A 13,876-nucleotide genomic window follows, 5' to 3' on the forward strand; every position below is an offset into this window, starting at 1 on the left:
AAATGTGTTGCAGAGGTATGCAAAGCGCTCATAGATGCTCTTCAAGATTACGTAAAGTTAAGAAAAAATAACTATTCATCGTAGTTTGTTATATATTTAAAAATATAAGAAATTACAACGTCAATAAGAGAGTGTGAATGTCCTCATCTTGATTAATAGTAGAAGTTGATGTCGAACTCCGACCACTTAATGTATTGGGGTAATGTCCTGGAGATGGTATTGAATTATGGGCAACATTGAATGATTGCAGTGGATATGCTTGTGGAGTAGATGGGTGAGAATGATTTATGAAATGAGGATTATCGTATTTGCCCATTTCTGCTTCAAATAGAACAGTATTAATTATATTCTGAACGGAAAATCTAGCAAATAGCGACACAATTTTTCGAAGCTTCATTGCAACTTGTTCACCAAACAATGAAAATTCATCCTTTTCAGCCCTTTTAGTAGTAATAGATCGCATAAGATTCACTGCCTCGTTTACAATTGGTAAATTAGTAGCCATACTTTTTCGACCACGGGACTTCACAATGTTAATTGAGTTTGATTTAGATTGAGATTGAGCTGTTGTTCCAACCTCATTTTCGGAACCATCAATGCTCTGTTCCAATACTTGTAGCGACTCTTCTCCATCGTCTGTTTCTACTTCTTGTGAATCTTCTTCCTTTCGTTTTCGTTTACCCTGAAACAACATATTAATTTCTAAATTAATCCACTTTTTTGCTTTGCAATTTATAGTTCGTTCGTCTGTTTATGGTATGTAACTTTTATTTTCAGATGACTAAAACTAACGAAAGTTGGTACTTTATAGCCAAGCAGTTCAACGACAAATGGAATTTTCCAAATTGTGTCGGAGCTATGGACGGCAAACATATATCAATACAAGCTCCTATAAATTCAGGAACCGATTTTTTCAACTACAAGAGCTTCTTTAGCATTGTCTTGTTCGCTGTTGTAGACGCAAATTATAATTTTATATATGCAAACGTGGGATGTCAGGGACGAATATCGGACGGGGGCGTATTCAACGATTCATATTTCAAAGAGTGCCTTGAAGAAAATACCCTAAACCTTCCACCTGCTTGTTCATTACTAGGACGAAGCACTGATGTTCCATTTGTTTTTGTGGCGGATGACGCATTCCCACTATCAACAAACATAATGAAGCCATTCGCAGGACATCAGGAAAAAGGTTCAAAAAATAGAATATTCAACTATCGATTGAGCCGCGCAAGAAGAGTGTCAGAAAATGCTTTTGGCATTTTAAGTGCTGTTTTCCGAGTGCTTCGTAGGCCCATGTTGTTGGAACCAGAAACTGCAACGAACGTAGTTTTGGCCTTAATTCACCTACACAATTTCTTGCGAAAAAACACTTAAAGAAATCTTTACACTCCACCTGGAATGATTGATGTAGAATGTTCGGATACTGGAGCAATTAATCCTGGGCTTTGGAAACGAAATGCTTCCTCTAATGAATTGCTCAGTTTTGGCAGAAGGGCAAGAAGGAGTGGAGCTGCGGCACAAAATGTGAAAAACGAATTGGCCGAATTCTTCATTTCTCAAGAAGGAGCATTGCCTTTTCAATATGATAAATGAAATACGATATACTCGGATATACCAATATGATTATATCAATATTTTCAAATTTATGTATAAATATGAACTCAATTATTAAGAATGAATAAAGTATCTACTACAGTGTAAATATGATATACATACCTCTGAATCTGGCGTTACAATAGGTTTATTCTTATCCTTCAGAAATTCCATTAACTTATACGCAAACCATTTACTTTTGTAAGTTTCTACGGTTCCATTACCACTTTTTTCTGAATCTTTCTCTTTTTTTACTTCCCGTGCAAAGTGACTTAAGAGATATCTAATCTTTTTTTCGATTTCCTCTTTCTCCACTCCAAAAGATACGCTTATTTCCAACAATGCATCGCGACGTTTGTTCCGGTCTTTATAATCTGCCAATCGGCTGTTCCACAGAACGGGGCGCTCATGATACATTTCAAGTAGGTTTTGTGTATTTTCTTCATTCCACTCCATTTCCCGAATAACAATAAAGCACACAATTATTGTGAATCGACAGGCCACGAGATGTCTTCGTGATCAATTGCACTGATCCCTCACTGAATGCCGACGAGGATTGCCTACAAAACGTACACACTACACTGATCGGTACGGTTCTCTTTCATCGAGAACGCCATCAATCGGGTTTGGAATCGGTTCGGCTTTCGGCCCCGAACCCAAGCCGCAATTGCGTCCGTACTACATGCGGCTTTGCCGATCGGCAATACCGATCGGCAAGGCATGGCATAATGTGGATGCGCCTTTAGACAACTCGTAAATATTTTTGAAAATTTTAAATGTAGAATGAAAGATTACGTTATTACCGAGGGCCGAAGTTCCTTAAAATAAATAAAAATTTTCTTTTAAATGAAATATTTGCAATTAAAAATTACACTAAATTTTCTCTTTTATTTTCAACCATTTAACTTATTAAAATAACCATTATAGAAGTTTTCAGGAACTTTCGGTCCTCTGGAAAAATGTAGTCTTTCATTCTGCGTTAAACCTTTTTAAAAATATTTATCAGTTTTCTCAGGATTCGAAAAAAATTAATACATTTTTAAAACGCTGAACGCTGAACATTTTGACAGGCGACAGTTTGCGCCTATTCCCTTAAATTTTCATCCAGAAATAAAATAAAAAAAGGTTAGATATGGATCAATTTAGAAATACCGACATAAAAATTACCCTTGTAAAAAGTATTTATGCTGCTACGATCGTATGGGGTCTACCGTCGCGTTTCTACTGTAGCTTGCGGTCTACCGAAAGATGCGATGTATAGCGTGTTTATTATATTACAGTTCCGGTAAGAAAATCTTTACAAAGTGAATAAAATGCATCAATCAGAAGAACTATTATTTTAATTTTACAAATTAATACTTATAACAGATATTACGACGCAGGTTATTTGTAATGTATGTTGCATTTTATTCAAAGTTTATGACTTAGAGTACAATGCAATATACAATACAAATGACCTGCGTCTTAAAAATTGTGCTATCAATCATTTTCAAACAGAGATAATGATTTTCATTATTTACGTGCAAACCTTTCTGAGAAAAGTTTATCGTGTTGTTTAGCGGCAAATGTATAGAGCATCGGCTAAAAAATTTTTACAAAGTAAATAAAACGCATAAGTCAGACGAATTTGTTATTTTAATTTTTCAAATTAATACTTTGTCATACCAATTAACTATTGTAGTTGTGAATAAGCAACAACAATGGCGTAGATAGATAGAAGATATAATGCATTCTCGGTGTAGACCGCATACTATAGTAATATCGTATTATTATTAATGTCGCAGTATTATCAACGATATTAAGACAGATTAAATCAACTTAAAGTACGCTTTTTGTAACCGCGCGAAATAAGTACTAGTTACCGCTATCGAAGGAAAATAAGTGAATCACACACGAAATGTTATAATAGCTATTGGACAGGAGGGAAAACAAAAATAATGACGAACGATTTAAATATTAAGATACAACTACTGTCAGCACTAAGATAGAAGAAGATAAAGATAAATGATTATGAAAAAAAAAATTCGACAAACAAAATCAAAAAAACAATAGCTTCCACATGCATAAAAATTTACTGGCTGGCTTACTTTGGTTCAAAACCAAAGTAAGCCGCCACCCATCAACTTAGAAAAACATAACTCTAAACAATTTCAAGTGTAATAATACACATCACGTTTTAAATAATTTTTATTACAATGAAGTTGTAGCTTAATCCATATCTAAATTAACAGTTTTATTTCACAAAGAATAGGTTTAAATATTTAACTGGGATTTGTTTTATTTCTACAGATAACAATAACAATATTCAGAAGTATTTGTTTAACCTTAATTTTTTTCTTATCTTATCGGATATCCTGTTAAGTAGGCTAACACCTTTTGTAAAAGATTAAATAGGGGAATACCATGCAGGATTTAGAAAAAATAGATCAACCATAGATTAGATTTTTACTCAAATCAAGGCAGGTGCTTGAAAAATTATGGGAATTCAATAGAACTGTCCATAATTTTTATATAGATTTCCAACAAAAAAACGACAGCATTGGAAGGGATCATAATATGTGGAAAGCTATGGCAGAACTTTCGGTTCCAAAAAAATGTAGCCAGCTCGTTAAAATATGTAACGAGTTGGTAAATGGTAAAGGGCTGAAGAAAGTACACAGTAAGAGCAGTAAATGTAAGTCAACATTAAGAACAAATTAGAACAGAACTACTGACAGTAATTTTATGAAAAGACTACTAGCATACGCGGTTGACATTGAAATTGTTGGAAACACCATCACTAATAGGTAATTGATTATGTACTATAGAAAGGAACTACAACGTTAACGGGGTTTTATTATTTCATATGGTCAATGAATCCCTATATATGAAAAAACCGCGGAGTGCTACCATTTAAAGGGGTGCGTTTTTGAGAAATGGGTGAATTAGTCCCTGGGCACATGTTACATTAGGTTGAGTTCGATGTACTTTTGGTACAAACATATCTACATAAAAATTGTTCTTGGTTAAATTTCCTATCTAAATATAACTTTTTAAAGTCAAAGTTACTTTTTTTTACAAAAATATATTCAAAAGAAAAAGCACAAAGAAACCCAAAGAAAGAAATTTTGTTTTTTGTACCATAACTTTTGTCCACGGGGATATAGGTATAGACATTGCTTCACAGAAAAAAAACTTACTTATTTTCTCTTTAAAATGATGTTTGGTAGAGGTCATTAGGATTTATAGTTTTCGAAATATGATTTTTCAAAGTTCGCCACTAACAGCAATTTTGGGCAATTTTCCTTGATATTTCGCAAATATTATTCTGTAGCTTTTTTCTTCGTAACTTTAGGCATATTTATACAATGGTACATGTAAGAGGAATAGAAATCAATTACCTTTAAAATGCTCCACTGTATAATGCTGTACGACTTCTTTTAAAAAGGTTATCTTTTTCAAGATTTTATACTTTTAACGAGTTTTTATATTTTTTACGATTATTTTTTAAATTTCCCATGATAACTTTTTTTTCTAGATTTAGGTATATATTATATAATAAAAAATAAATATGATTCTGTTTACTTTAAAATGGTGTATTATAAAAAACTCTAGGATTATTTTTGAATAAGATATGCTTTTTCAAAATGTAATAAGTACTTGAAACGATTTTTGATTTTAGGATTATTTTTTAAATTTTTCATTATAACTTTTTTATGTGATTGTGTGTTATGATTGAATCTTATTTTTTATAGGTAATACTTTGAATCCACTTGACTCGGCCGGGCAAACTTCAAAATATGGATTAATTCCAATATTTACTGTCAAAGCTCCTGCTCCACAACCTTTGCTTGAAAAAATAGCATGTAAATGTACCAAAGGATGTACAAAAAACTGCGGTTGTAGGAAAATATGAACTAGTTGTTCAATATTCTGCAAAGGGTGCATGTGCATGGGTACTAATTGTGGGAAATCTAAGATAACTGAGGTGTGAGAGGAAGATATTGAATCTAATGTTAACGAAGAGATGGACTTTAATTTTGAAAATTTTTTAAATGTCAGCGTTTAAATAATTTTAACTAAAGTGTTGTTTTCTAAGACTAATGTTTATGTAATTTTTGTAAAAGAAATAATTTTAAATAATACAGGTAAATAAATATCAAAGAACCACTCGGTTTCCATTATTTAAATATAGATGATACACCATTTTAAAGGACAGAAAGTAAGCCCTCTTTATTGAGCAATATATAGTATATTCATGTACAAGAAAAAAGTTATAATAAGAAATTTCAAAAATAATCGTAAAAAAATTTAAAAAATAAAATTTTTTATATTAGGTATTATATTATAATATATGTATAATATATAATATAATCTTATATTATATATACTATATATAATATATTATATTATAATAATATAATTTTATTTTTATATTATATTAAAAAAAATTGTTGAAAGTATAAAACATTGAAAAACCATAATCTCTTTAAAAAAAGTCGTACAACGTTATACAGTAGACCATTTTAAAGGTAATTGATTTCTCTGCCTATTACGTGTACCATTGCATATACCTAAAGTAACGTAGAAAAAAGTTACAGAACAATATTTGCGAAATAACAAAGAAAATTGTCCAAAATTGCTGTGAGTGGCGAACTTTGAAAAATCATATTTCGAAAACTGTAAATCCTAATTACTTCTACTAAACAACATTTTAAAGAAGGAATATGTAGATTTTTTTTTCTATAAAGCAATGTCTATACCTATATCCTCGTGGGCAAAAGTTATGGGACAAAAAACAAAATCTCTTTCTTTTGGGTTTCTTTGTGCTTTTCCTTTTGAACATATTTTTGTAAAAAAAAGTATAATTGACTTTAAAAAGTGATATTTAGATAGGGAATTTAACCAGGAACAATTTTTATGTAGACATGTTTGTACCAAAAGTTCATAGAACTCACCCTAATGTAACCTGTGCCCAGGGACTAATTCACCCATTTCTCAAAAACGCACCCCTTTAAATGGTAGCACTCCGCGGTTTTTCCATATATAGATGTCCATTGACCATATGAAATAATAAAACCCCGTTAAAGTTGTAGTTCCTTTTAGCTATCTTATTTTGAATATAAGCAATAGCCTATAATGTGTAGGAAACTTTTAACAAATTAAAAATATATTATTGGTGTAATGGTCAATGAAAAGAAAATGAAATATATGTGCCATTAACAGGCAAAAGATACGAGAAATAAAAAAATGTAACAATATGACCATAAGATTTTGATAAAGTGGAGCGTCCTAAATATTTCGATACGACAATCGTCTAAGAAAACGGTATCACGGAAGAGAGATAAAAGGGAGAATGCAGGTAGCAAATATGTATGTATGGCTTCCACAGCAATATTAGATCCAAGAGCCCAACATGAGCATCAAAAACAGTATATTTAAACTTTAGTGATTAGACCGATGTTCATGTATTGGTGTGAGATTTGGATGCTTACAAAAGCAATGGAAAAAACTCAAAATTTTGAGAGAAAAATCTTCACAAAGATCTTCGGACCCTACCACGACTTGAAAACTAACCAATACTGAATGAGAACCAAACAGATAAATAAGGCTAGCGACATACTAGTGATGTACTACTACGAGAAGAAGAAGAAGTAAATGGACTGCAAATTAAGTTCAAATTAAGTTTTAAACTGTATTAAAATAAGTAGAATGCCGAAGGACTTTCGCATACATGGAGTAGAAATGAGTTCAGAATATTTGAGAAAAATATAGAAAAGGTCTAGCACAAAAAAACGATGTTGTACAGGATAAATTGAAAATAAGAATAAAGCACGAGATTGATGAATTGAGTGAAATAAATATAGTGTACCATTTTAAAAGGCAGAGTTTGATATGGCTGTCTAGCTGGCATAGGTCCAGAGGTAAGAAGATAAAAAGCAACTAGCACAGTATGTCCTGAAAGTCAACAGAAAAACAAAAGAAAGGTACAGAAATATATAGTTGTATAAAATGGAGAATAACTCAGGATGGATTAATGCAAAAAATGCGTTGTATGTCAAAAAATGCGCAATAACTACCTCTTAAAACCCACCAAATTCCATTTGCATCTCAACCGGTTTTAGAGCAGTAAATAAATCCTCAGTTTGTAAGAAACATTTTAACACCCCTTATCTCGGAAACGATGCACTTGCGGACATACATTTATGAAGCAAACTTTAATTATTGTTTCATACAGAATTACCCCTTAAAGTTTTCCATACTTATTTAAAAATACCCTTTATTGATGAAAAACATGGCAAGTTGTTAAAAAAATACCTAACTTTTTTATTATCCAACATAAGCGAATGAATTACAAAAACAGAATATTAGGAAAACATGATGCTATAGTTGGGTTTTAATTTCAGCATTTTGTAAATGCTAGAATATTCCACAGTGTGATGCGAACTTTGAGAAAAAAAAAGTTTTATTAATAGTTGGTACACCTAGTATACAATGACAATTTTCATATCTAGCAACAATATTATTACAGAAATATTGTTAAAGAATAAGGCTATAACATATTAAAAAAAAACACTTAAATCAGACAAGAGGTTTAGGAAATTCGAGGCATCAAAAATTACCCATTTTTAAGGTGGTGATGCTTTAATTTCTTGGAGAAGTGTACAATACATCGCAGGTCCATAAATACTACAATTTCTTCAATTACTTCTATAGAAATTAAAAATCATTCGTCATGTGCTAAACTACAGTTTAGATAAAAATTCCTATATATGGTTGATGCGACCGATGGTAAAGTTAGATTATTCAGAGAAAAAAGAGTGTGTGTGTACTTTGTACGCACGTAAGAAGATATTCTTCTATTATATAATAGGTAATTTAAACGAAGTAAATATACTTAAAAGGTTGTTTGTACTTATTTTATTTAAAAATCAAACTAACTTTCTTTCTACCACTTTCAAAAAAGAAGAATATCTTCAAAAATTATATAATAATATACTTACAATAATAAAATCTATAAAAAAAATTAAAAAAAATAATAACTTGCTTGGGGCTTGAACCCACTTCACGTCTACCGCGCCGTACGAAAGTTGACGCCATTTCAAACTGCACCAAACTTTCGTATACGTCATGTGGGAATATACACAAACTAAACGTTTACACCATAAATTTATATGAATTTAATAAAATTATTAGTTTGATTTTTGTCGAAATAAAATACAACAAAATATAGAGTAAGAAAACGATATATGAGATGAAGATTTGTAGAAAGTTTGTTCGTAATCAGATTATGTAAATTAAAGCATTGCCTACTAATAGGTAACTACATTATTTTGTTTACATTTTCCAAATAGATAGGTATTGAAACTATTAGGTATTTCCAACTGAAACATTTAGAATTACGTACCTGCGGCTTTTCAAAACTATTTAAAAAGTCACTATAATTATAAATTTGATTTTATTTCTGTCCACACATCAATAAAAACTAATATTATACAATATTTTTGTTTACCGATAACCTCCATATTGAACAATTATTGACAGATCATTTCAAAATTTCAACACCCAATCAGAGCCCGTATAACAACTAATACAATACTGTCGGTGTGCGCATGCGCGCGGATCAATCAAATTTTACCCTCAATCGATTCGCCGCTAAAGAAGAATATCTTCAAAAAGTTTAAGTTTTTAATCTAATAACACACAAAATGATATTTAAAATACCATTCTATATCATATCAGATTAAAAACAATGGAAAATCTTCTCTGGTCACACCATCCGAGGCTTCTAAAAATGCAAGCCATACGAATTTTGACACTATAGAAAGATGAGGGAATTCTACAAGTTATAATTCACAGAACATCTGCTCAGGCGGTAAATTTCCAGCGAGGATGGTTCCCTTCATACTCCAAATAGAGAAATATATAAATATATGAACTGAACATGTTTATTCATTTTTAATTAGATCATTCAGATTTAATCCAAGAGAGCAGGAACACAATTCAATCTAAACACAAGAGAGCAGGAAATCACAATAGAGCTTGTAGAAAAAAATATACACATATGTGCACTACAAGAGACCAAGAAAAAAGGAAAGGGTCAAATTATGCTGGATGACTATCTGATGATTTACAGTGGTGTTGCAAAAGATACGAGAGCCAAGGAAGGAATCGCACTGCTAGTTCACAGAAAATTTGTACACCAAATACAAGAGTGCCGATATATCTCCGAAAGAATAGCTAGTGTAAAAGTCAAACTGGATGTCAAACCTCTGAACGTGATAGCGATCTATGCACCTGAGAACAACAGGGATGCCAACATAAGAGAAAACTTCTATGAACACCTTCAGACTGTAATAAACGAGATCCCAAATGATGAATATAAATATATCATTATGGGTGACTTTAATACCCGTGTTGGTAATGACACAGTTCCGAGAATAAAACAGCGATATAATCAAAATATCAGAAATGAAAACGGAGACCTACTGACGGACCTCTCCAGCATAAATAAAATACGAAGTAACAATACATTTTTCCCTCACAAAGAACAATACAAATACACTTTTGAAAACACTAGAGGACAAAGATCTATGATAGACTATATTCTGTCGAATAGAGAGTTACACCCGTCACTAATCTTGGATGTAAAAGCACTAACATCAGCAGGAATAGGAAGCGATCATAAATTGGTATTGTGCAAAATCAGAATGAAAACACATATACGTGATAACAAAACAGCAGAATACACCACCAACATTAAAGTCGAAAGCTTACAGGACGACTCCACAAGATACCTATTCCAAAAAAGACTAACGGAAAAAGCAGCAACATGTATATCACAGAAAGTGGCGGAGTCGAAGATAGCTGGGCAAAAATTAAGTCTAATATATTAGCTTCAGCCAAGGAAGTTCTTGGTGAAAGAAACATTAATAAAAATAAATCGCTTCCAAGGCGAAGAACTCCATGGTTTTGTATGTAATTCAAGTGAGGGAAAAATGTAAAGAGAAGAAAAAAGCTTACCTAAAATACATGTCAAGTAAAACACAAGAGGCATACGATAATTATAAGACTATAAGAAACGAAACACATTCAGTAGTAAGAAGAATAAAAAATTATCACTGGGAACGTTTTTCGAAAGAAATGGAACATGATTTTTATGGCCTCCAAAAGGAAATATGGCGCTTTATAAGAGGTCAAAGAACGGAGGTAAAGGAACTAATAGAAGAAAAACACATAGAAAAGGATACATGGATTGACTATCTAAAAAAGCTCTATGCAGAGGAAGAACAAATGATGTGCATGATGTTAATATAAGTGCACAGGAAGTACGAAAAACACTCGAAAAGCTGAAGAACAGAAAAGCTGCAGGTAATAATAATATCGTATGACATTTTTGCCGGGGAGATCCTTTCGGATAGTTCCGGCGCCATTTACATCTTTAACCCTGTTTTAAGTAACTAGTGCCGATGTACACTAGCCCAGGGGGACCGACGGCTTTACGTGCTCTCCGAGGCACGGTGAGACGGCTCGTGTCAATTTTGGAAATGAAAATGGTTTGTCTTTGGCAGGGCTCGAACCCACGTCTACGGGCGTATGAGGCCAGCGTTTATGCCGTTACTCCACGGCCGCTCACAAGGCTGCAGGTAAGGATGGAATACCAAACGAATTACTGAAATATTGTGGAGCAGCAATGATTGAACAATTAACAACATTAATTAACAAAATCATAAAACACAATAAAATACCGGAAGAATGGAGAACGAGCGAACTAATTCTACTATTCAAAAAAGGAGATAAAAAGCAGCCAGAAAACTACAGAGGTATCAACTTGTTAAATACTACCCTAAAACTTACAACTGAAATCTTACAAAGCGTAATGAATCGGAGGATAAGTTTAGCAGATGAACAACAGGGTTTTCGTACTGGAAGATTGTGTACAGATGCAATATTCGTCATAAAGCAAATTACTGAGAAATCACTAGAGTATAATAGACCAACATTTCTATGTCTGATTGACAAAGAAAGCATTTTACAGAGTAAGGCTCAAAAATGTAATCCATCTTCTGTATAATAGAGAAGTCCCTCTAGATATCATAAAAACTATTGAGATATTCTACCAAAACAACAAAATGGAAGTCAGAATAGATGGACAACTTACAGAATCTATAGATATAGGCAGCGTAATAAGACATGGAGACTCATTGAGTCCTATGCTTTTCAATTTAATCATGGATGAAATCTTCAAAAACGTCAACAAAGGAAGAGGATATAGAATGAGAAACAAAGAAGTAAAAATACTCTGCTACGCAGACGACGCAATATTGATAGCCCAAGATGAAGATAGTCTTCAAAGATTAGTCCACAGATTTAATATAAGAACAAAAGAATTCAATAGGACAATTTCATCTCAGAAAACCAAAACAATAGTAATCAGTAAAGAACCAATCAGATGCAAAATAGAAATTGATGGTATCAGTATTGAACAAATAATGGAAGTAAAATACCTTGGAATTACATTCTCAAGTTACGGAGACCTAGACAAAGAAGTGAGAAATCAAGTACAAAAAGCAAATAGATGGGCAGGATGCCTTAATAACACTATATGACGAAACCGACATATTAACATTGAGATAAAGTCAAGAATTTATAAAGCCAGTGTAAGACCAATAATGACATATGCATCATAAACAAGACCTGATACAGCCACAACACAAAAACTACTGGAAACGGCAGAGATGAGAGTACTGAGAAGAATTACAGGAAATACACTGAGAGATCGAACGAGGAGCGAAGATATTAGAAGACAATGTAACGTACAGTGTATAAACGAATGGACACTAAATAGAAAAAAAGAATGGAACAACCACATAACCAGAATGGGGGAGACTCGTGTGGTCAAAATAGCACGAGATAAATCACCAATCGGTAGAAGAAGTATCGGCCAACCGCGCAAAAGATGGAGTGACAACTTTCCATAGAGGTATCAATCCGCCAATGAACAAGCAGAATTGCTTATAAAGAGGAAGAAGAAGAAGAAGATTTAATCCACCATGTATAACGAAATAGTCGACAAGCTCCCGAACTATGCAGTAAATATGTTTCATAAAAATCACGTAAACTGATAACGGTGGTCGCACACCGATGGAATTAGTCAGCGAGCGATAGTAGCAAAATTAAAATAAACACAAACAAACTTACCATCGAATTTTAAGTCTTCTAAGAGAACGACAGCAGTATCATCGACTTCATCACTTCCATTATTATTAATTCTAGCGCCATAGAACTCAGGAAACATATCAAGAACATCTTCAATCCCTCTCTCCTGCTGAAAATTTTGTAGCACTGGAACTATTTCTTTGTAAAATATTATTTCATTCTTGAAAGCAGTAGGGAATAAACTTTTGACGAAATCATTAGAGTTTTTGACACATTTAGCTACAGCATTCAACTTCTTTTCGGACCCATCATCACGCTTTTTTAGTATCACCTCAACTTTTAACATAATACTTAAAAAATTGTCACCTGGTTTGGTTAACGATGTTATAGATTCTTTGGTTACTTCATAATCTTTGAATATTTCTCTGATAAATTCCCTTAAGTTTTCTTCTGCCATTGTGCTTATATGGAACTAAAACTAACTGATTGTTAATGATTGTGCTGCGCTTAAGCGGTTTGATAATCTTACTAGCTTCTTTTCAATTACTTAATGCGAACTAATTCAATTGCCTTCATTTAAGTAATATACCCGGTTATTATCGCTTTGTTTGCCTGTACTATATACAGATTGTCTGGTAAACTGATATCGTCAGTGTTTTGTTAGTTTTAAATTGGATAAAAAGATAAAAAAAATGTAGTTAACATTGTAGGTTGTAGATTTTACAAAATTATTTAATTTATCAATTTTTATCATCTAGACCAGCGCGCATCTGTAAAAATATTAGTACATTTGGATGTTGAGAGGTGACTCATATTATTTCTTTACAGAAATTTCTTAATAATAACTCATGTAATAATATTTGAGTTATCCTCCCACTCAAAAATGTCCGGAACATTGTTTAAATAATCAAAATGTCAAAAAATGAAGGAAAATTCGATTGTTTTCTTCGTTTTTTGATTATAACTTAAAGTATTCATTTCCGAGAAAAGTTGCACTGACATAAAAGTTGCGTAATTAAATTTCCTACAATATAGAATTAGTTACAAAGTTTAAAAATTGTTACCCTTGCTGCAAAATAGCAATAATTGCGAAAAAAAAAACATGAAAAAACAAGTATTCGCATTTTACGATTTTCAAACA

The 13,876-nt window shown here is 32.4% G+C and overlaps 1 protein-coding gene across 1 annotated transcript in view; it reads right to left on the bottom strand.

Annotated features, from left to right (window-relative positions):
• LOC114348084 (uncharacterized) overlaps positions 1-13,369 on the bottom strand; it is a 28,659-nt gene extending 15,290 nt beyond the window's left edge. The window contains exon 1 of the mRNA XM_028298716.2: positions 12,778-13,369. Coding sequence (XP_028154517.2) covers positions 12,778-13,192 — 415 coding nt within the window. The 5' untranslated portion in view covers positions 13,193-13,369. The remainder of the gene's footprint in view (positions 1-12,777) is intronic.
• Positions 13,370-13,876: the final 507 nt, after the last annotated feature.

This window comes from Diabrotica virgifera, chromosome 7, assembly GCF_917563875.1.
Source record: "Diabrotica virgifera virgifera chromosome 7, PGI_DIABVI_V3a".
Taxonomy (NCBI): domain Eukaryota; kingdom Metazoa; phylum Arthropoda; class Insecta; order Coleoptera; family Chrysomelidae; genus Diabrotica; species Diabrotica virgifera.